The following is a 25,431-nucleotide window of genomic DNA, read 5'->3' as shown; positions in this document are numbered from 1 at the left end:
CAGCTGATACTGCGCTTCATGTTTCCTCTGCTCTCAGTTCAGTCCTGATCTGAGAACAGATGATTTAGCCTCCATATTGTTATGGGGTTGGATGTCGGAACACTTTTGAAATTTTCAAATGGGCCATGAGTTGGAAAAGGTTGTGAACCACTGGAGTAACACGGGTAAAGAAACTTCTCAGTGCTAACTTCCCTCTTTATGTTTCCATAGTAACACAGACACAGTCTCTCCAGCTACAGTCGCAGTGAGTTCAGAAGGTTCTCACTCAGACGGATGAGGCCTCACACGAGCTTCAGATATATACAGAGAGCTGTGGAGGTTGTCCCCCATCACTTACAAGACTTCTTCAAGACCAGAACAGGAGGGAAAACCTGTTTCAAGGGTTCATATATGGGGACCTGACCCCTGACTGATCTGAGTCTGGTTCTGTTGGTGCTTTCTACCTGTTATTGGCAGGTTTTCCTTCCCTCTGTCACCAGTTGCTGCTCACGGTGTAACTGTTATAATATAAAAAGAGAACAGTCTGAATGAGTCTGTCTCTACTGGTTTTTGTGTTTCATCCAAATCTGATCGCTGTTGTGAATCTGATGTTTCCTGTTGTAAAGTTTGCAGCTGTTTGAACAGGAGAATGTGTAAAACCACATGTTTGGCTGATGCTGGTGTGATGTGTTGGTACCAGACAGAGTGTTTTCTGTGCTGTGAGTTGTGGGACCACAGCAGAGGACGTATGGTCTCACAGTATAGACTCATATACAGGAGAGTGACCAGAGCTGAAAGACTTTAATTCTCAGTCTGATGATCTTCAGCTGTTCAGTGCAGAGAGGAGACACTAGGTGGCAGCAGGAGCCCACTGTTATGAACATGACTGATTGTCATGCAAAACTGGTTCTTTATTGTTTGGTCTCATATTTATCATTCTGATTAATTAATTATTTAATTAATTATCAGTTTTTTTTTCCTGGTCAGAGATCCGCTGATGCGCTGAACCACAGTAACCGTCATCAGTCTGTATGAGAGAATAACTCTCAGATTATAGACCAGGGTGTCAAAGGTCACAATTAAAGTTTTCTAGTCACGCCATCATTTCACATACTGTTGTTATTATTCAACAGTTCATTGACATTTATTTTACCTTGATGAAATGAGTGAGTGATTAGAATTGAACACATACACATGGTGGTGGTGCTGTGACAGATCTTAGCCAGTCAGACTTCAGATAGACGTCTGACTGTTCGTTGAACAAAATAGTTTAGTTCTTGACCCTCTAAAGCCGGACTGCGGCTCAATGAATTCTGGGAAAATTGAGAATTTTTTCAAAATAGAAAAAGATGGCCGACCAAGGAACTGCATCCAACTGCAAGAAGAAAATATTTGTGTTTTGGAATGAATCAACATTTACAAGGAAATTTTACTTGAAGACTGAAACAATAAAAAGAAAAATCTGAGTTTGATCTCTAATAACAGCACAGGTGTCATTGATTGTTACCATGGTAACATTGGTCTTAGGCCTGTGTTTGCCTGGGGGTAAAGTGTGTAATGTTTTTGTGTTAAAATTAGTCTTTATTTTTGTGAAACAGTCTGAGTAACATCAGACTGATCTGTGACACAAATGAAGACTGGATCAACACCACGGACCAGTCTGACATATCTTGGTGAAAGCGGTCCCTGGTCTGGATCAGCTGACGGTGCATGTTGAGAGTCAATGAAAGCTGGAGGCTGGCAGAAGCAGCAGGCTCTTTATTTCTGTTGCTATAGCTTAACCAAGTCAGCATTCATGATACACAGAGACAAACTGGAGCTACAGAAGCCTTCAACACGTACAGAGACTGGAACAAACAGAAGAAGTTATGGCACTCAGTTAGTTTATACTGGGAATAATAATATTGCTTTAAAACACAACCTCTATCCATGATCATTGTTTAATCATGTCGTATTAAATATCAAATATATTCCTTTACTGCTTTTATTTAGGTTATTGCTAACATCCAGCGTACTAACATTAAAGATAAATGACTCACTGTGATAATAGTCTGGTTCAAAAGTACAAATCTTACAGAAATAACAGTCCACGTTTGGCAGGTTATACTGGGACAGGTTCCACTGCAGGGCATGCACAAGGGTCTGATAGGAGGGCTGGGGAGGGAGGCGGGGCTTAAGCAGGGTCTCCCATTGGATGAGAGGAGCCGGAGGAGCTGTCACTCACACAGCCTGTCACATGCATTCTTCACTGGTAGTTTTAGACATCAGGTACAATCCTTTATTCATATTTAGTTCTTTTAAAGCGACACTACGAGACCAGATCCAGAAACAGGAGCTTCACATGCCAACAGAGACCGGGACCAGCGTCAGCCAATCAGAGATCAGAGCCGACGCCGCTCCCGCCCACTGTTCAAATCAGAAGAGCAGAGTCTGAGAGACAGGTACCCACACACACACAGGCACGCATACGCGCGCTCGGACACACGCACGCACACACACACAGATGATGTAAATGAAAGATCTGAGGATGACCTTCAGTGTTATTAAGTATTATTAATTATTCATATTAATTATTATTTAGTGCTGACAACATATGAGTCTTCCTCTCACAGGAAAATAACTGACTTGATGAAATGTGAAAAATAAGATCATGAGAGGAGAAATATTATGAGGTGAAACATAAAGACGAGTTACCACGAATTGAATATGTGAAACAGCAGGAGATAAAGACCTGATAATCTGAACATAGAACATATGGCTCTGATGAAAACAAAGATGAGAAGCTGTTAGGTGAAACATCTTGTTCCAAAGACGACAACATGTTGATCTTTTATACAACATAATAGCTTCTTCAGTAAAATATGACTCGTGTATGTGATGAACCAGCTGATAACAAGCTCTTTACCTTGTTCTCATGTGGATCTGATGAGAACAAAATGAGAACCTGTGAAGTGAATGATCTTGTTTTCAGAGGTTAATAACTTGTGTCACAGTGTTGGGAACTGATTCTGTATTACATTAGACAGCAAACATCATGTGTTAGGACTCTGTGGTGATCAGGATCATCAGGATCAGGATCATCAGGATCAGGATCAGGCTGAACGTTTCCTAAACCCATCACAATAATAATGTCTGACAACTACAGGTCCAGTCTGCAGGTGTAGAGGATGGAACATTTAGCTCCTGGTTTATTTTTGGTAAAATCTACTTTTCCTGGGATGAAATGAATCTGAGTTGATTATTGATTAATAAATGGTTCATAATTAAAGTCATCCTGAGAGTCTCATGACTCGTGGACAGTTTCATGCATCAGAGCCACAGTAGAGCTGTTTTTCTCCGGACTCTTATGTAATGATGTATTTCTCTGACTGTCCTTTCATCTTTCCATCACATCACCGCCTCCCTCCTCCTCCTCTTCTGTTTCTCCTCTCCTCATCTCTCTACCTTTTCACCTCCATCCATCCATCGTGTCCTGGGGGCTGGCAGCCCGGAGGCTGAGCCAGCGCTCTGTCACATTATCCTGCTGCTGAGTGAATTACTCTGTCTCCATTAGACTAACGAGAAAGCAGGACGCAGCAGTGGAGGGGTGGGGGGGATGATGAAGAGGAGAAAAGTTAGATGAGGTGGAAGGAGAGAGGGGGATAAAGCAGGGAGGGAAGGAGAGGAAAAAAGAGGTATGGAGGAAGGATGAAAGGAAGAGAGGAGAGACAGGAGGGTGGGTGGAGGTTGGTTAGAGACAAGATGATGATGATAGGCGGAGAGGAGAGGAAGATTAAAGAGGTGGAGGAAGGAGAAGCAGAGAGAAGGAAGAGAGGACAGACAACAGGGCGGTGATGGAGGGAGAGGAACAGATGGAGGAGGAAGAGGACGGAGGAGGAGGAAGAGGAGAGGGAGAGAGAGAGAGGAACAGATGGAGGAGGAAGTGGAGGACACAGGAGGAGGACGGGAGGATGGAGCAGAGGTGAGGGTGAGAGAGAGGAAGAAGGAGGATGGAAGGAAAAGAGAAGAAGAAAAATGATGGGACAGAGAGAGAGCAGTCACACACACACACAAATGTTAATGAAATGCATCACAGCTGTACAGGACACTGAGTGGATCTCTCTCTCACACACACACACACACACACACACACACACACACACACACACACACACACACACACACTAATACACACTGAATAATAACAAGTTCAGGTGTTGACACACTGACTTCTTCATTAGTTTGTGTCACATGTACAGTTCCAGAGTCTGACATCACCGTGGGTTCGTTAGTGTAATCTTAATTGAAGGAGGTCATGACCTCGGTGTCAGTCCTGATCCTGATCCTGATCCAGACTTTATGACCCTGGTTTCTCCCTGTATAAACTGACTCACTCACTATGATGTAAGAAACTGTCAAAATAAAATAAAACACAAACCTGGAATCATTTACGTCGAGATAATGTGACACAGGAAGTAGTATTACATCATCATTACCATGGTTGCTCTTAGTGCTGCCACCAGGTGGCGCCACACTGAGATATTTTTACCTTCAGCAGCTTTAAAAATATGTGACTTTAAAAATGAATGAACATCATCTTCATCTGACAAATACACAATGAACCACTCCCTTGTTCAACACTCATACACTTATAATGGGTGGCTAATGTTAACAGAGCTAAGAGCTAACGATTAGTCCACTGGTTGACTGAATGAAAATTCACGATTTTAATAATTGAATAACCATTTCTGTTTTCACTGAAGAAACATTTGAGTTTCAGAGAAGTCAAACTAACCATCTTCTGTCGTCAGGTTTTACTCGTTTTATGGACGCAATAATCAAATGATTCATTGATCATTTAAACACCTGTGAATTGTAACCCAAGTGAAGAGTCAAACCTGACACTATGATGCTCAGATCTTTCTGTTTTAAACTCACTCAGTAACTTTTAGATGATATTATTAAATATATTATTCTGACACTTTCAAAGATCATCAGTGAATAGTTCTCTTCCCTCTTCCTGTTTCTGACCTGAGATCAGGTGACTCTAAACTGAGCTGATGAGGCCACGGACATGAACATGACTTGTTTCTGTCTGTAATGTAACATGGATCAGACATCAGTCACTGGGCTGAATGTCTCATCATCTACAGCAGACTGAACGTTCTCCCAACACTGAGGAGAGTCTAATGTTTCCATGGAGACCAGCTGTTGGCTTCACCACCTGAGAGATACACAACACAAAGAGGTCACGGTGTCAGGATAGTGGTCATGAAGAAGAATGAGACTGAAGGTCTGGACACAAATGAGAGACAGTGTTGATGAGTCCAGAAAATAAAACCCTGATAAAGAAGGAATCAGAGGAGAAACTGAACACAGTGAACCAGCAGTGGTGCAGTGTCATGGGCCTGTCTGAGTTAAACACACACACACACACACACACACACACACACGCACACACACGCACACACACACGCACACACACATACACGCGCACACACACACACACACCAATACCCGAGGTAATGACACATCGTTTCTAACCCTCCTCCACACTGATGACCAGTTCCCTCCATAGCCCTGATTTCCACTGAGACAAACTCAGAACAAACATAAATAAATAGTATAAATAATATAAATAAGATGCACAGAGCCTGAGTCTGTGAGCCGACACACAAACATTCAAAATAAAAAATGAAGGTGAACTCAGACATGAGTGAGGGGCTATGGAGGGACCCCCCCCCCCTCCCTCCCTGTCGGTCTCAGCTCTCTGCCGAGGCGCTCAGAGGTCGGTGCAGCGCTCCTGCTTGCTGTAGTGGTCAAACTGGCTCTTCCAGTGCATCATGTAGGAGGACCAGCGGTGGAACTCCATCTTCCACTGACGCTCCGCCTCGTCGATGTTGTCTGAGAACACACAGGGAACAAAGCTGTTACTAGAGGACGGGTCTCATGTAACATCAGCTGGTCCGAGAGTGATGAAGAAGCAAAGAGCCACATTTCAACAAATAATCAACTAACTGTAACTGTAAATAAAAATGGACGTAGCCTCTGTGACATCACCCAAAATTTTCTGAAGCTTAGAGTGAATTGCTCCACCATCACCATCTTGGCAGTGTCTGACTCTGCCCCTAACTCCCAGCTAATCCAAAAGTGGGCAAAGAGGAGGGGTGTGTGTGGAACTGAGATGGTGACCCATCTGTCACTCAAAGAGGCCACGCCCTTAATTCTACATAACTTTAGTCCTTCATAAAATGTAAACAGGTGAGTTATATAAACAGTTGTCATGAGTGAGTAAAACTGTTCTTTGACTCTAGTGGTCATTAGAGGAAGTGCAGTTTCAACACTGAAGCGTTGGCTTCAGTTTTCAGGCTGGAGGGTGATGCTTGGTTTGGACAAGGGGAGAGGAGACCTGGCCCAGCCACAACACTCAGTGGTAATTATGACCTGATGATTAATGTCACCTGTTCTACCTGCGACTCTCATCAAGTTTTATTTATTATTTTCATTTGTTTTATATCTTATCATATGTTGTGATGTTCACTGTTAATACAAACTAATCACTTCCTCCATGTTTACATGCGTCTGCTCTCACCGCTCTCTACTGTGTGTGTCATGTCAGCCTGTTTCTTTATGACTGATGATAAGAACCTTTAGACACCTGCAGCAGGTTTAACTGAGAGCACCGTGACCAGCAGAGAGCTGCCTCCAGTCACATGACCTCACATGTAGGAGTGGGATGTTTACCGGTGATGTTGAGGAGGCGTGGCAGGAAGCGGTTCCAGAAAGCACACATCTGGTTCCTCAGACCTTTGTAGACCCTCAAAGGTTCAGTGTTGAGTCCCACGAGTTTCTGGTCACTGACGGTGAACAGAGGCCATCGCCTCCTGCTCTCCGCCTGCCCCTCATGGTTCACATTGGGATTTCTGACAAGGGGGAAGTAAAAACAGATCAACCTGAATAAAAACTTCAACATTATCTCCACAGTTTCCTCTCTGCTGCATCACACAGTTAACATCGACATACAGTAGATATTTTTCTCCAGTGTATGACGTCTCACCCAGTTTGTGCAAAGTTGGCCCAGTATCTCATCATGCGTCGGCTCAGCTTCTCCTCCTCTACGGTGTAGTTGAGTCTCTTCTCCAGCGGGAGGCCGAAGACAAACTCAATCTCATAGCCGTGGATCACACCCATCCACTCTGGCCAGGCCAGGTTGGAGGCTCGGTGGTCAAATAAGTACAGGTAGACCCCTCCTGGAGGAGCAGAGAATGATGATTATTTTTGTCTGCAGTAATGATCTGAAGTCACCACCCTCTGCAGATGATGAAAAAAATCCTCTTCTCCTCTTTCTGAATTAACGAGATGATTATTTCATTGATTCAGAAAACAGAGCAGAACATTTTTTTCTTAAGTGAATGCATTACACTTCCATACCTACCTGAGCTAACATGCACAGTGATGTCCCAGTGAAGTTGACCTTTGACCTTTGAACACCAAACTCTAACCAGTTTATTCTTGAGAGCTTAAGAGAAACAGAGCTTAACGTTTTACAAGGGCTCTTTTTATGTCTGTTTGCTGCAGGAGTTTTATTTTTTTCTTTTTATTTGAAATAATAATAATTCAAATTTACTGATTATTTCTTCAGAACAAGTTTTAAACTAAAAGTTCATCTGTTTTAACTGTTCATCTTTTTTAATTTGAACATTAGTGTAGTTCAGTTACTCTATTAAGTAGAAACATAGACAACATTGGACTGAAGCCTTCAATCTTCACATTATACTTCACTGTAGTTTTATATGTTTGGAAACATGGGTGTTAAATCTGATGTTGACAATGTGATAAAAACCAAAACCAAATGTGATACAAAGACTCTCATCAAATCTTAATATCAATATGTTATTGATCAAGAGGTCACATGGGATTGGTTAGTGTTAACATCACTCTGCAGTGTAGCTGTGTTTAACAGTATGAAGAAAGACGTCTACAGAAACGAAGAACAAGTCAGAGAGCTGCTGATCTTATAATGAGTAATTAGTCAAAGTAACATCCTGATGTCTATTTAATTACTTTGTTTTTATTTATTATTACCTTATAGAGTTGATGGTGGTGGCAGTGACGGTGATGATGATGATGGCAATGGTTATTATATACATACACACAATAACAGTCCGGGAGTGCTGAGGTAAACATACACACACCCTCAGATACTTCACCTTGTGAGTTTCCTGCACTGTTCACCACCCCAGCTCCGCCCGTGTTGGCCTTCAGGGCGCTGTGCTGGGCGTAGGAGCGGGCGAAGTGGGCCAGAGGGCAGATGACGTTGTGGTCACCCACGATATCGTCCATGGCGTCTCGGTTCTTCAACTTGTTGTTCTCGTCCAACCAGTCGGTGTACTGCAGGACCACCGCCTCCAGGCCGATGTCGTTCGCATGTGGGACGCTCAGCTTGACACCTGGCAGGTGAAGAGTACAGGTTTTACTGTTCCACAGGTGCAAGAATGGTTCTCTCTGATCAGACACATTAACAGGGGGGAGGGATATCTTATTATATGAGGAGTTTAGAAAGGATTGTGTGGTGGCATCGTTTCCTGTAACGATGTCATATTATCTCTGAGTTGGATCTTCACCTTCCAGGAAGTCCTCTCTGGAGATCAGGCTCTCGTTGTCCTTGCTGAAGCCCGGCGCTCCGTACAGCAGGAAGTAGGAGCCCTCGTCCTGGTTGACCCCGAGGAGGATCTGAGTGTCTTTGAAGTTGCCCGAACTGAGCATGGCCTCGGGAGTGTCAGGCAGAACCTCTCCGTCCACAACGGGGACAAATGAGAACCGGAACAGGGCCGACCATGGCAGGACCTGCTCAGAGGAGGACGACAGATGTAGCACTGAGCTGATCTGAGTGAGTGAATATAACCAGGCCTAAAAACAAGTGGCTCCACCGGCTCCTGGCTGAGTCAGCGTTACCTGCCACTCCTGGTCAATGAGCTCCTGTGGAGTTTTGCTGCGCAGACAGTCCACCAGTTCGGTGTCATTTCCTCCATTACAGCCAACCAGCTTCCCCAGCAGCGTGGCCCGTCTGCGGGCCTCGGCGGGGCTGACTGAGGCCCAGGGGCAGTTGGGGACCCCACTCTGGAGGATGGCCCTGGTGAAGGTAGGCCGGCTGTCTGGAGACAAGAGGTGGAATCCTACAGAGGCACCACCAGCACTTTCCCCAAAGATAGTCACCTGTTGAACAGGCAGAGAGGACAGGCAGAATTAGCTCACGCTAGATTTCCTGTGTAGATACTGTAAATAAAGCAGTGATAACTGACCTGTTTGGGGTTTCCACCAAAGAAATGGATGTTGTCTTGAACCCACTGCAGTGCCATCCTCTGGTCCAGCAGACCCATGTTGCCAGGGGCCTCAGAGGAACCATGCAGAGCGAGGAAGCCGAAGGCCCCGATGCGGTAGTTCATGGAGACTACAATGACCGTCTCACTGTGAGCCAGGTAACGACCGTCGTACACGTCCAGAGAAGAAGAGCCACTGTAGAACCCTGCAGGGGTTTAATGTCATCATCAGTAACCAAGAGCATCACAACACGCAACAACATGCAGAAGATTTACTGTGTAGCAGCTAACTGTCACCATGGTGATTATGACTGAATGGTGCTCTTTTAAGTAGAGTTATTCATACTCCAGTATACATACATACAGACTCAGAGACTCTCTCACAGTTTTGTTTAAACATGAGATTTGGTCAAATCTGCCTTGCAGTAGTGAATTTGTTGGCTCCAGTGTAAACCAACACATCATCTGCATATAATCAAACCTTTTGTTCAGTAACACGTCTCAAGCTCACTGCCAGTTACCATGGCCACTAGCTCAATTACAATGACAAGTAACAGGTGAGACAGAGCAGCCTGGTCCTGATGTGGTTTGAACAGGTACTGCAGCTCCACTTTGTACAGTCAAAACCACTACATCCAGATTATGCAGAACTACATTATGTAAACAGAAACCTGGTGAGTGAGACAGGTGATTACAGATCATAAAATTAATCTTGTTCACTAAGTATTTGAATTATGAATAAATGGTGACGCTCCTCTGTGTGTTTGCTCGTGCCACGATCAACTGGATACTGTCGACCTATTTTACAGAAGGCTGTGTTGTTTTTCTATCCACCTCCAGCCTGACGCCCTGACTGGAAGACAGAGTCTGAGTAGAATCTGACCCAGTACCTCCACCGTAGATCCAGACCATGACGGTGAGGTTGTGTGGTCTGGGTGAGGAGGGCACCCAGACGTTGAGGTACAGGCAGTCCTCGCTCATATCCCTGTTGGGGTTCCACATCTCGCTGCCCTGGAAGCCAGGGAATGATGTGTCCACAAACTGGTAGCAGGCGTTGGGGTAGACGTTGGCCTCGTACACCCCTGTCCACGGACGTTTGGGCTCAGCACGACGGAAACGCCGCTTCCCCACTGGCGGCTCAGCAAAGGGGATGCCCAGGAAAGAAGTAACGTAGCTTCGGTCCGGCACTGGCAGGAGGATACCACGGACTCGACCGGTACGTGTCTGGACGATGAGGTCTGCCTCACTCTGGGTGGAGCAGGTGGGGATGAGGAGAGACAGGACGAAGATTGGGGAGAGGAGGAGAAGAGTGGTGGTCTGCATGATGGGAGGCGAAGAAGGCGTGTGTGGCTGGAGCAGTAGTTGTGATTCCCTCTCCGGGCAGGGAGGGCAGGTCTGGTCTGCTTCCCCTCAGATCTACAGAGAGAAAGAGAGAGAGAGACAGAGTGATGTGATTACAGAGTGATGGGGAACAGACTGGAAGGGGAGGGGCAAATCAGATGAGGAGCGGGAGGAGAGGACACAGGAAGTTGAAGTCTGAAGTGTCATTAAAGTAGATTCAAAGATTTGTCTGTTGACACACAGACAACTGAAGTCCCAATGATTATTTTGATGTGTGCGAGACTGGTTTCACATCTCATCAGGAATCAAACCTTCATTCAGCTTCAAACCACATCTGCATACTTAAAGGTTCATCCTTTGCAGGTCATGAACATCTGCAACAAACTTTCTGTCCTCTGGAAGGCTACTACCACAATGCAGAAAACCCTGGTAAAAAAACATCTGAAAACAAAGTTAAGTCCCAGAAGTAGTTAGGCCAAGTGATGCCGGTTGCTAACAAGTGTCTAAATGAGACTACAGAGGTTTGGGGATGTTAAACATCAAGGTCTACCTTTACAGCCTGATTAACTCACCAGTCCACCTTTACAGCCTGATTAACTCACCAGTCCACCTTTACAGCCTGATTAACTCACCAGTCCACCTTTACAGCATGATTAACTCACCAGTCCACCTTTATAGCCTCGATGTGTTTATACTGTTACTAACTGTGTAGGAAAGGCTTTTGTAGAAGAGGTCAAAGCTGAATCAAACTACTAGTTGAAGTTTAGTGGTGGTGATGTTGAAGTCATGTGACTGTGGTGTAGTTGGTTTATATCCTAACATTAGCTTTTTACTTCTGCTGATTGTATTTACGCTTCGAACATCATAAAGTGATGTTCATTAGTGAAGATGATCCTGCTGAACTAAACCTCAGGATCAGAAACTGTTGTTCATTTTCTCTAATAATCCAAAAGACAGTGTTAAAATCCCATTGGCTTTTTGTGGAGGGAGTGATGATAACTTCAGCGTTGGATTACAAACACTCATCATCCCTGCAACACTGTGTTACATTGACTTATGATGACAGTTTCCTTTGTCTCAAAGATTAATATTTAAACTAATGTAATAAGGCAACAGTGTGTGTGTTAAAGTCAGAGTCAGGTGTTTAATGTCACATAAAAAGAACAAATCAGGAATAAAAAGAACTCTCCTGCAGTCGCTGCTTTGAGTCTCATAAATACTTTGTCTACACAGACATAGTAAGAAGCTCTGAGTCATTTCAGATCACATTCAGACAACAGTGATGTGTGAAAAATCAGGTTTAAAATCATCACATGATGAATTCATTTTGTTGGTTTTAATTATAATTTGCTTGTAAACATTAGAGAGAATGTGATAAAATATGATAAAATGATAAGACACTGATCACATAAAAAAAAAAAATCAGACATACATTTACAGTCAAATTGAGGAACAGTCTTTAATGTGTAGATTGAAACAGACACAGTGAAGAGTGTGATGAGGATGGTGCATCATCACAGAACAGTGATGAAGATGTGTAGGTGGGCCATCCCAGAAAAGACTGATTAAATATTCAACACTACAGAGATGACATCTAGTTGTAATAGTCAATAATGACAGGAGCAAAGGGAAAAGTGCGGTGACGTAGTAAAAAGAGAGACAAAGTCCACGTCAGGAGGAAGTTGTGGTGGATGGATGAGTATGACACAGGAGAGCCGAGTTCCATTCCCACGTGAAAGTAGCAGTTTGTGTTGTTTCTATTGTCCATGACTGTTCGTTGTTATTATTGTAACCATGACAAGAAAGATTGTCTAATGTTAAGGAAGTACTTATTTCAACCCAAATCACCAACACATGACCGATTTTATAGTAACCATGGCAACTAAGGTAGGTACAGTCCGCGTGTTTATTATTGTAACCATGACAACCAAGGTCCGGTCCGCCTGCCGCCATAGGGGCGGTATTTCAGGAGACACTAGTCTGGGTCGTATCAGAGGGTTAATGGTTGTTCAGGGTGGAGGACTAGTTGGTTTTACCTGAATCATACATTACTACAGGTGTTTCTTCATGCTAAGTGAACTACTGTAGTTCTCATCAGTCCACTAACACAGTGGCCCTGGAGTCTGGAGGTCCCTCAGGGTTCTGGGTCTCAGTCATGGTACTGTATCGCAAGTTAGTGCTGCCTCCTACCTGCAGTTATCAGGAGGTCAATTATTAATTCACCCACAAAACACATTATACACTGAAGTGGGAGGAGCCTTAAGGCTCACCTGCATTATTACCTGATGCTGAGGCTCAGTTTGGAAGTAAATTTGGACTTAAAGGAACCCTGTGAAGGTTTGTCCACTAGTGGTGCTAGAGAGCAGAGACAGAGAGGGTCACTAACACTGTCAGATAGAAAGCAGCATGTTTACCTCCATCACAGTCTCATACTGAGAATCACTGTGGGCGTCCTCACTTACGTAAATGAAACCTGCTGCAGTCACTGAAATCCCTGTGAGCAGATCTCCAGTTCTTTATCTGAGACAGGTGATGGTCAGCAGGGCTTTAAAAAGGCATCAGAGTAAAACCCTGGTAAATACCATACTGCTTCACATGACACACACACACACACACACACACACACACGGGGACTGAGGGTTTGGAATGAGGTTTATTTTTTTATTAGTATTTTTATATTTGTTTTTTTTGGTTTCCAGGTGAGGTTGCTCACAGTGATTTACAGTGATTTTATTGTTTTATATGGTCAAAGTTCAATAAGCGGTTAAACAAAATAGCTTGTTGTCTTCTATTAGGTCAGAATGTTCCATGGAAACATCGCCCACTAACAACTGTAGTTTTATTATTATATTGATATACAATCATATAAAAACCTCTGAATCATCATAACTCATAACTAAGCGTTTCCATCCAGCAAAGTAGAGATTAAAACATACAAATTAAATTAAACATAATACAGCAGAGGTCGAGATAATAAAATGACTGGATCCTACATCAGGCCCTCCTAACCTCTAGATTTTCTGTTGTACCTTTGTGATGACATCACTATGACATCATCTGAGTTATTTTCTCCGACATTCAGAAAAAGCTCCTCCACACAGATGTTATATAACTGATCACAGATGAGTCCTCCTCATGATGACCTGCTGCAGCTGCTTCAATATATTTTACTGCTCATGACTTCAGTTTAAGAAACAGTTGTGATCTGCAGCGGTTGGTGGGTGGAGGTGGGTGGTTGGAGTAGGTGCAGTTTTTTGGGCCTTAACCCCTTAAATGTAATCTATTGGGTCAATGCTGATAATCTATGAAAAGAACCACCTGCAGTTTGTTGAAGCTGTGATCCTCATACAGTCTGAGTGTAATGACACTGTCACTGACACTGTCAGGAGAAGAGGAGTCCATTGATGATATTGATAACATTAATATAACATCATCATCAGCCTCTTTGTCTGAGTGAGTGTTGTGTGCATGAGGGACAGAGGAAGGTGACATCACCAAAATAGATCCTCTATGTACAACTGAGAGGGACCTGTTCAGAAATAGTATCCACACACACACACACACACACACACAGCTGCCCCCTATCCCTTACAGTACCTCCAAACTAATCCTGTCACTATGACAACCATACATTACAAAACATAAACAGCGACCTCTGACCTGACAGGTGGGAGACAACTGTGTCCACACATTGTTGCATGTTTATAAAAAACACACAATCACACACATGTTGAGACTGAACATGTTGTGGCTGAACGTTACTATGTGTAAGGCATATGTTGTGTATGATGTTTATGTTGTATATATTGTATATGATGTGTATGTTCTGTATGACATATGTTCTACATGTTGTATATGGTGTAGGCTATATGATGTATATGTTATATACATTGTATATGTTGTACATGATGTAAATGTTGTATATGTTGTAGGCCATATGTTGTACATGTTGTAAGCTATATGTTGTATATGTTGTAGGCTATATGTTATACAAAATTTAAATCATGTACATATATGTTGTATATATTGTGTATGTTGTATATGATGTAAATGTTGTATATGTTCTATATGTTCGTTTAATTGTCACAAAGTCCTTGGAAATGAAAATGTTTGCAGTGGAGCAGCTAATATACAGTTTAATATTCTATACCCTATACCACTATACTATACCCTCCTGCAATCAACATGGTTCTAGTGGCGTACAGGGAAATACAGATTCTTATGTCTGACATATGAAGCACTTTAACAGAACTAGTAATAAAAAACTATTTGTGAATATTGGAGCCTTTGTTGTATTTGCTTTCAATTAGTAAATAGAGCAGAGACAAACAAAGCAACAACTGTGAGGAGTCTGTTTGATTTCAACACCTTTACAGAGCTGAGGATAGAACTGGTCCCGTCTCCCCTGCTAGAGATATAACTTCAACAACAACACTGAGGAACTCTGCTCTTTCCTGTTTGGTCAGACAGTCCCTCACCAGGACCAGTTTCACCCTGGATCCTAGTGGAGAATCAGAATCAGATAAAATCATGATGTTCCCAAATCTTCCCACACCCTACAGATGTGTATGGAGCGATGATGAGGAGGCTGGAGCCTTCCTCACATTCACGTAAAAGGTCTGGGAATGTAGACTCAGATGGCCTTCTTCATCAGCTTAGTTTAACACATGTAGTGATAATATAGTGTACATGTCAGTGCAGGGGAAACAGCAGAAGAACATGTTTAACCATGTCTCTGTCCTTGTGTTCATTTAACTCTAATTTCTTTCTCATTTGTTCTGGTTTGTGTTGAACTGCAACTTCTGTTTTCTGAAGCTGCAGCAGCTCCAGGTCCTGACTTTGTCCTCGTGGCAGGTTTCTGCTGCTGTTAGTTTCCTGACAGAAACAACCTAGTGCCAGATCAGCTCCACTGGAAGAGGAGTGAAAGCTGATGTGATTGGCCACGACTGAGATGAAACTTTATTGATCCCCACTAGGGGCATCACTACATAAACAATATACCCCTAGTGGGGATACGCCATTACTCCAGCGTACCTTTACATGGAATAATATATTGTTTAAAATTTCTTTTACAGAACTTTAGACATTTTACTTTCTAGAAATTAAAGCTAAAAAAAAATAAAATCAAAGTAAAGTGAAATCAATAAAACATAATTTGATTTTATATAATCTTACATTTTCTATCTATAAATAAAATGAGAAATGAAGAGATAATTCATGTAAAATAAAAAAAACATAAAGTTAAATCAGGACAGACTAATAAAAATGTGTTTTAAGATGAGATTTAAAAAACTACTGACTCAACTACCTGATCTCCTCAGAGACCCGGGCCTCCAACTGCTCTGTCCCCTGGGGCCCCTTTTCATTCTGTGTCAAACAACAGCTGACAGTGTGCAGATATAAATTCCCTTTCGAAAAACTGAATGACATCACAGTCTGTCTGAACTGATCTCTACAGTTTATGGTCCGACTGTTCTGATGATGAAAATCAATCAGAACCACATGTGCTGTCAGAGGGAGGAGGAGGAGGAGGCCTGCAGTGTGGGTTGGTCATTTATACTTGGGAGGTGTTCGGTGGGAGGAAGCAGATGTTGACAGATGTCACAGTGAGCAGCTCCTGCAGCTGGAGAATGAAGTCTGGATGAACATCTGACTGTGTCAAAGTGTAATTTTTGTTCGGCAAAAATAAAAGTGTTCATTTATGCCGTGTGCCATCTTCATTTACATTTGAAGATTACACATGTAGACATCAGCGTAGATGTTACTGGCTAGGAGAAAATGAAGATGACACACAGCATAAATGAACAATTTCATTTCATTTTTGTAACTCTGTGTGACTATTACAAGCATGGAAAACGTTGGCTAACCAGATGTCAATAAGAATGTATAACACAGCCAGCAGGTTGAATAGGCATGACGTTAATATTTCTAAATTTCACTGATGAATTTAAGGTGGGAGTAACATTAACTGATGTTAACTTTAGCTATCTATTGATTAGCAAACCGTGTTACTATCATCCGAAAGTAAGCTAGCAACTTAACACTCTGCTCCAACAACGGTATTTTGTTTATTTTGGGTAATGCTATGGACACATGAGGTTATTTAGGTACGCAGACTGGTTTAGGACCAGCATGCACCTGGGTGGACCTATAGTTTTTTACCAGAGAAGGAGAGGCATCAGGAAACATGATCCCTTTGTTCCTTGGTTTGCTGCTTGTTTGGATGAATAAATCAAAAAGAAAATGCAATGGCCTTGTTTGGACAATGTATTCTTTTGCTGCGTAAACCGCACTCCCATGGTGCATCTGTGGCCTTTTGATTTTTATGTTGGACTGTTGAAAGACAAACAGCCACTACACAGCTAACAAACACATTGGTCATAATGCAACAGTTCTACAGTAAATTCTAATGTTAACAAAATGTATGAATTCTACACATCCAGATTTTTAAAATAGCTATAAATCTGATGACTGTGCGTAATGTGAACATTGAAGTGATGAACCCACAGGGAATCATCAGCAGCTCTGTACAGTGCACACACTAAGCTCTCACCATCGTAGTGTCCAGCAGCTGTTTTCATAGGAAACAGCTCTGATCAACCCACTGGACTCTGTGAAATTTCTGAATACACACATAATGTAGACACACCAGTTTGTGGTTTTAGGGGGAGTAACTGTACATACTGGGGCTATACTGAGATCAGTGCACAGTGCTGGTTTCCAGATGCGTACAGTACAGGTTCTATTTTTGTCTGTGTACAGAACTCAGCTCGCTGCGACAACAAGACTTTAGGAAGCTGCACACACTGACTGCACTCGACTGGTGATCATAACTGCCTCTAAAACGAAGCTTAGCTTAAGTTCAGTCAGGAAGACTATCTCTATCCTCCCTCTCTCACCCCACTCCTTGCTATCAGCTGACTTCAGGTGCTCAGCAACCAATCTTGCCACGATCTCACCCAGCCAATCAAGTCCCTGTCATACTTTAAAATCCGTTCTCCTCTCTCCTGTTTTCAGCTGTTGTTATAGTGCGGTTGCTGCGACCCTCTTTCACCTCCAGTCTTCATATCCAGTCAGGCCAAGCTCATCATCACTCTCATCACATGCAGACCTCCAGCTTCTCCTCTTCCTATCTCTAGGACCACCACCAGTGTCTAGACCCCGGGGGGTTTCCTATACTTCGCACAGCCTCACCCCCCATCACATATGATGACATCACGATGGGGTCTAATCGCCAAAGACTCTCACATCTCTCACTTTTCCTCTCTTGTTTTACACATGGCAATAAAAGTTAATTCGTTAAGCAAATGAGTCTCTCCTGATTGAAAAACAGTTTGTTGCGTTTGTATGTTTGATTGTGAACAAAATGAGACAGTGTTTCCGCCACACTCCTATGAACACATCTCAGCTGCAGCTCAGTACTGAACACACAGACTGCGATGCGCTTCTTCAGTTTCTTCGACTGAGCAGTAAACTGAGATTTGGGATTTCATCATCACTGCCAGCAGAGTCACACATCTGTAAGTTTTACATCTATAAAAAGCGCTACACTGCCTTGTGGGATTGTTAGTGTAGGTAGTGTAGCTTTCACTGTGAGAGCAGTGTAGTGGGTTCAGTTACACACACACTGGGTCAGTAAATATTGAGCTCTATATAGTGAATAGATGTGGAGGTGATTTCAGACAGACATGAGATCAATATTGATTCTCTAATGTCTGGAAAAGATGAATTCTTAACATGCAGTACTATTTATTTTCCTCTAAATGCATCAGTGTACCCGCTCTGCTAGTGATAAGTGGTGAACACGATCCCTGCGAAAAGAGGAGGGAAAGAGGATTAGATTAACACAGAACAGACAGGGAGAAGGTGGGAAGAGGAGGGTAGAGTAAGACACTGAGTGGAGGAGATGTGACTGGGTGGGAGAAAGTGTGTCACTTCTCAAATTAGACTGAGGAATTTGTGTATGAAGTTCACAGGAGGATTGGTTTCACTGGGGGCGGGGGCAAGTCATGTGTCTCCTAGGATAAAACACTAGACAGAGGAGCCAGAGTTAGAGTATGGAATATACAGCTATATGTTTATAAATAAAGTATATGAAATATACAGCTGTTAAACTAAAGCAGCAGTCTTTGATCAGATATCCCTTCATCCACAGAGGAAGCGCATGTGGTCAGATAATATATATATATAGAAATGATAAATCACAAGGAGAGGATTAAAGCTCCAAGTCAGAACTCCGAGAACAAAACAGGACATTTAAAAGACTCTGGTGATCAAACCGTTACTGACTGTACTCTGGAGAACAGAGACAGAGCACAGACTGCATGACTACACTGGTGGTCACGATGCAGTGAACTGATGATTACTCCAACCTACAGCCTTATAACAGCTGATAGTTAATATAAAAGGCGAAAATATAATATATAAATGCCAACAGAGAAAACGTTACACCAATCAATGACAGAGGAAGCCTCTCTTCTGATTGGCTGACAGTTTTCTGAGTGATATTTCAGGTAAACACTCAGAAACCAAATCCTGCAAGGTTGAATGGTGGGTCCAGGTGGGCGGGGCTTGGGAAATGGCTGAAGGTGGTTACTGCTTTGTTGTGACATCACAAAGTTACAAAATTCCCGACAGCTGGTTTTAAGGCTCAGTTTGTGAATATAGGCTGTGTGCATTTCTCTGTGGACTGAGGCTTTGATACTTTCACAGTATGAATCTGAAACCTAGAGGTCTAGGTTCTATATTCATATATATATATATATATATATATATATATATATATATTTTATAATCATACAACACATGGGCATCTACCTTTAGACTATATGAGACCTTTAACATCTTTGAGTTTTGCGCTACACACATCTAATGAAACCTCCTTGGCTCTGGAAACTTGTGATGGGTATTTCTCACAGTTGTTTGACATGAAATATTTTACAATTCAAGAGTCTCACTGTCAATGACAAACACAAACAGCCTCCTGTTACCTAGTAATGTGCAACAACCTGCACACAGTCTATCACATACAGTCCCCAGGACCAGTGAAGCATCTCTGCCCTGTGACAGACAGACTGGCAGCAGGGGAATCACTGGAATTTTCCATTTTGCAGTTCGGCCATCTAATGTTTCACACAACACCACGATTAGAGGACATAAACACACACACACACACACACACACACACACACACACACACACACACACACACACACACACACACACTAAGCCAAATGAGGAATAGTGAGCAGGGCTTAGAGTGGGACAGACTTGAATATGAGAACAAACACAACAAAACAAAGCTTTAAATGGTGTCTGACATGACATCATGTGTCTGAAACCTCAGTCCCTATTGCACAAATGAACATTCAATATTTACTCTGTCCTCAACGTTTTTCCGAGTACTGCAGTACATGAATGTAGAGAGGTCAAACATTCGGCCTACAATGTAATCACAGGAGGACACACCAGGAACACTGAAACCCTAATAACATTTCCATAAAATAATCACTGAGACATTTTAGTCACTAAATCATGATTTAGTTATTTTTCGGTCAGGAGCCGGACTCAGAGGCGGCGAGGGAAGAGAGCTGGTTCCAGACTACAGAGACTGATGGAGACTAGTCTATCTCCCCTCTATCATCCTGAGTAGAGTGAGATCACGGGACAATAAGACAGACCATAGTGGCCATAGTGAGGAATCAGACTTCCATGAGTGTAGTATTGTGTGTTTCACAGAGACATGGCTGCAGGAAGATCTCATTGTTACCATCTACAGCTTTCAAGGTGGAATGGATTACATCTAAGAGTGGAAAGAAAAGAGGAGGCGGGCTTGTTGCTTTAATTAACAACGGATGGTTCGATCCTGGTCACATTACTGCAGCCCAGACACTGAACTGTCGTGGGGCTACGTTCATACGGACAGGGAGTTCTCACACATCATCTTGGTAGTTGTTTACATCCCCCTCTTATAACTTGGCAACATAAATTATGTATTTATTATCATTACTTTCTTATAGTAGCTTTTACTCTTTCCTACTGTTTGTTGTTCAATCGTAACTAAGAAATTCCTGCAGGAATCAATTAAGTTTTTCTGACTCTGTTAATCTACATGTTGAGATAGAAAAATAAGTGATGGATATGCCAAAGTGTGAATAATGCATGACTGAGATAACTTGTTATTTGCTTTCCATGAGGAAGGAGTGCATCTTGACGGCTCATTCAAACATGAGAAAGCTGAAGCACAGTGACATAGAAGACTTTGAACAAGACAATAAGTAAAAACCTAATATGTGGCTGGACCATGTGTGGGTGTGCACAGGCTACAGTTTGTGAAAAAATATCTCATGTTTTAGAGATATTTTTACACATATTTTTATATTAGATAATGTATATGGTCTATTGGTGAGGTAGCCTGGTGTCAATCACTGCTGGGGGGAGCTACCGGCCGCTGGAGGCTGCCTGGCTAACGACAGCAGCTAACGATTGGGTTTCCATGGTGTGGATACGTGCTTCCAGTTCACTGAGCCTCAACTCCATTACAGCAAATAAACGACATTTATTACATGTACCATTATCCCTTAAGGAGGCAGAGGAAGAACTAAACATCAGACACACCGATCAGAGAGAGCAGGAGAGAGGGAGGGCGAGAGCTAACTGCTAAGATAAAGAGACTAGCAGATCTGAATAACATGTAAACAACACAAACACCAGCAACCAGAAATGAGACAATATGCTTACTACAGCATAGCAAAAAATCCCTCTTAATTTGAAACAACTACAGGAAGTGTCGAGTTTGTATTTACCAAGCCTGAACCCCCAGGGCTGAAAGATGAAACCAACACTTAAGTGGCAAAAACTGCAGTTCCTCTAATGACCGCTGGAGTGAGTCACTCGCCATAGACTCCCATGTTAAAATGTCCAACTTTACAGCAGGAAAAAACATGTTTACAGCCTGGTACAAAACAGATTTAGTCTCTATGGCTAATTTCCTCCTTCATGTCAACTGTACTTTATTCTTTATTAAGTATAAAATATATAGTTTCCACATGCTTTCATAATGACCAAAAGCATAATTTTATGGTTCTAGTTATCATATAATACTGGAAAATGGTGATATAATTAGCACTAGTCAATAAAACTCAAGCTAGAAATGATTTTAAAAAAGAAACGTATCCACAGCCATAACACTGTCAGACTGGAAATACTGACACACGCAGTGTTTCCTACTTTTCTTGTGATAAAATATTTTAATATTGGTGTTCATTAATTTTTTTTACATTTGGCTCAAATTTCTTATTTTTATTTCCTATGGTGCGGGACACAAAAATGAATACATACTCAATATGACATTAATGACTGAAGTATTTTCAAAGCATCATTCAGACCATAATGACCAATAACTGAGACAGTTATTGGGACTGATCTTCAGTGGGGGAGTGATCCACATTTGGTGCTCTGGTGAGTATTTGGGGCAGCAGGATGGTGTGTGCACGGGTGTGTGACTGAGTCAAATAAACTAATCTTCATGGTAGGAGGATATATTCATTGTTAGGATACAATGACTTTTGATTTAGGTCTGAACATGTGATTTGTTGACAATAAGAGAAATATAGGATACTATAAATCTGACTTCATTTGGATGTAAAGAAGAAGCCCCTGTGGTTTAATCACTTCACAGACAGAGACCTGAACATTTATTAAACTCTTATCTCATTTTAAATATCTATATATTTCAGAATATTAATTAACTCAGGATATTTGTCTCTCATACTTTATGTTGTAAAGTAACATGCAGAGTCTGAATGAAGCTCCAGATCCAAGTCATGATTGATTGATTAATCGAGGGAAGGTTGTGTGGTGTAACTGTCAGTGCTGTAGATTGCTGTAGCTCAGCTGCCTCTTGTTGTTTATTTCATTATAACATGAACGCATCTCTCCTCCAGGGAGGAAATAGGTTGGAGCGAGGCTCTCTGAGCTCTCTGTGGCTCATGTTGATGAACACCACAGTATCAAGTCGGGTTGTCTGGTTGCTGTCAGCTATCTGAGCTGTCTGAGGCTCATGCTTCGAGCAGCGAGTACTGCTGTAGCTGTAGCTGTAGCTGTGCTGGTACCTACTCTGATTAAACATGCTGTGATGAACTGTATAAGCCACACCCTAGCAGTAAACATGGAACGACTTCCTGGGCTGATGAAGTTGGCACCACAGTGTTTGTGTGTCCCTGGGGCATTTGCTCCAGATAAGCCAGTGTTCACTCCCATCATGGAGACAGTACTTTTTCTTTCTGTTTTTAATATTTCAATTTTGTCAGGACGATCACTGAACAGTATAAACAGAGCCTTTTTTTCCTGAACACCCCCACATGGAACCTTTTCACTCACCCTGCCCACGGCTGTGTAGGTCGCAAGTCAAGCTGCACATCACATACTGCCTCTGCAGTGTTACAGTGTACTGTGGAAACTATAACATGCTAATAGTTTTCACATGAAATCAGCTTAATTCTATAATGATATGTCTGTAGGATGTATATATAATGATAATACTTCTCCTCAGTAATGTGATCACACTTATTTATCATGATTGGTTTTACAGCCATTAAACGTGTTTATTCTTTATCCTAAATGTAGCATCTTGGGCAGCAGAAATGAATGTGTCTTATCAGATAAATGATCAATGAATAAACACATGTATTATGGAGATGAAAGGGTAAAAGGCTCCCCTCCCCAGGGTTGTGAGAGACAGTCAGGGTTAGTCATTCACTTCAATGGGACACGTCTGAATAAGTCTGGTGATATTCTTCATTTTCTTATTGTCAACTAATCACATGAAAAGACCAGAGTGGAGACTGATGATTTTATTATCTGTGTAGCCTGTTAGAGCCTGATTTTCAAAGCATCATTCAGACCATAATGACCAGCACAAACTGTTCAGGTCTTCACAGGTCCACAGTTCTAGACCTGCTCTAAACCAGACCTGTGGACCACAGCAGGAGCCTGACGATCCACCAATAATAAGACCAGCAATACATGTTCACACTCAAAAACACTACCTCTGTGATGATAACGATGATGATGATGATGAAAGCATAATCAAAGCCAACACAGAGTCCATTTTGACCCACCAAGGAATTAGATATATTAACACATGGACCAGAGACCTGCAGCACTACAACAAAACCATTTGATTAGACTGAATATAACTTCAACTCCGCCTCATTCAGGATCTAGGTCAAGACTTGCTACAAAGATTGAACCACTTACAAGGTTGTCATCATTATGCATGTGGGTAAAAAAAATGAATAAAGTACAAAATAAAGCACAGAACATCCACCTCAGGGAGGTCACAAGAACCGATACTTTGGGACCAAGTTGATACCAAAATTCTGAAAACGTGACAGCGGTGGCGACCATCAGTAAAAACAGACCTCAGTTAAAAACGATATCTCTCCTTGTATCTGAACTCAGAACAGTGTTTCATCCCATAAAGGATCTGATGCCTGTCTGCATCCATCATGTAATTTACTGCCCTCTTGTGGTGGCAGCAGGGTAGTGTCCCTGAAGCTAACGACTTCCAACCGTTGTATCTATAGTTTCTGTCATTTTCGTGGGCGTGGCCATGTCCCGTTGAGAGTTCTGAGATCAGTTATGAAACTGCAGCATTGTTATACACATGTATGTGGAAACTACTTGTTTAACATGGCTCACAGGTCAGGTAGGAGGGTCCCTGAGGCCCAAGCAGGTCAGGACCGGCTCTGGTCTTACTAATCACTTTGGTCAACATGTGACATCTTTTCCTCTCTGTTTATCAGGGTGAAGGGTTTGAGGCAGGAATATACAGGAGTCTGGATTGTCACTGGACTGTAGCTGCTTCTTCAGCTCTGTAAAAGTCACTGCACCCCACTGTGTGACGGTACTTAATTTTCTACAGTGCTGAAGGTACCAGAGAGAGCTCAAGTAGCTACTGGAGATGCGATTCTTCTACTGATGAGGGTAGTATAATAACAACAATAACAATATAGGGTTCTAGTCTGATGTCAAACACAAAGAGAAGAAGAAGAAAAAGAAGAAGAAGAAAGCTAGATGCAGTAAACAATAACAACAACAAGTGGAGTGACGGCAGCAGGTGCAAATACAGGTCTACATGACTTGTGGAAAAAAACACTTAAAGACTTGTTGTGTGTGTGACTAACGTTAGCTTGTTTAGGCTAACATTAGCTTGTTTAGGCTAACATAGCACAGCTAACACAGCTCATATCGTGAGCTGGGTGCCCACAACATTAGCAGCTACAGTCATCACTGCTCAGTCTGTTAAAATATAACACTGACTTTCTGTAACCATGTTAGTCAGTTTAAACTACCACTGTACAATGACTATATGGAGGTGTGTGTGTGTGTGTGTATGTGTGTGTACCATGATATCAAGACATGTGGTCTTGGTATCATGACCTCCCCTGTTACTGTGATGATCATTGAGCTCAGACAAGACACAAACCACAATATCTATTAATTCACTGTGTGTGTGTGTGTGTGTGTGTGTGTGAGAACCCAGGACAGTCACTCACTCACACACATTTAATAAAATCTAAAACATTTCAGTTTTACCACTGAAATTTCTAGAATGAATTAAACTATACATTAGTGAGCTGTTGTTAAAGATTCACATCTTCAGTGAACCTGCAGCAGTGATTACACTCTGGCAGCTCTTCCTCTGAGGATGAAGAATGTGCACTGCCTGCTGCCAAAGTGCATTTACTGTTATTACTTACAGAGGTATTAAATTCAGGCTACAGAGAGCTGCAGCCGCAGGGGATGG

The 25,431-nt window shown here is 42.3% G+C and overlaps 1 protein-coding gene across 1 annotated transcript in view; it reads right to left on the bottom strand.

Annotated features, from left to right (window-relative positions):
* Nucleotides 1–1,722: 1,722 nt before the first annotated feature.
* ache (acetylcholinesterase (Yt blood group)) overlaps nt 1,723–25,431 on the bottom strand; it is a 25,236-nt gene continuing 1,527 nt past the window's right edge. Inside the window, exons 2-9 of the mRNA XM_023423911.2 lie at nt 10,169–10,694; nt 9,261–9,484; nt 8,914–9,174; nt 8,583–8,805; nt 8,169–8,408; nt 7,016–7,208; nt 6,703–6,881; nt 1,723–5,862 (exon numbers count right to left, since the gene is read on the bottom strand). Coding sequence (XP_023279679.1) covers nt 5,741–5,862; nt 6,703–6,881; nt 7,016–7,208; nt 8,169–8,408; nt 8,583–8,805; nt 8,914–9,174; nt 9,261–9,484; nt 10,169–10,601 — 1,875 coding nt within the window. The 5' untranslated portion in view covers nt 10,602–10,694 and the 3' untranslated portion in view covers nt 1,723–5,740. The remainder of the gene's footprint in view (nt 5,863–6,702; nt 6,882–7,015; nt 7,209–8,168; nt 8,409–8,582; nt 8,806–8,913; nt 9,175–9,260; nt 9,485–10,168; nt 10,695–25,431) is intronic.

This window comes from Seriola lalandi, unplaced genomic scaffold (genome assembly GCF_002814215.2).
Source record: "Seriola lalandi dorsalis isolate HSWRI2012SDOR001 ecotype SW California unplaced genomic scaffold, Sedor1 jcf7180002054694, whole genome shotgun sequence".
NCBI classification, from domain to species: Eukaryota; Metazoa; Chordata; class Actinopteri; order Carangiformes; family Carangidae; genus Seriola; species Seriola lalandi.
This window is presented reverse-complemented; position numbering and strand designations above follow the sequence as displayed.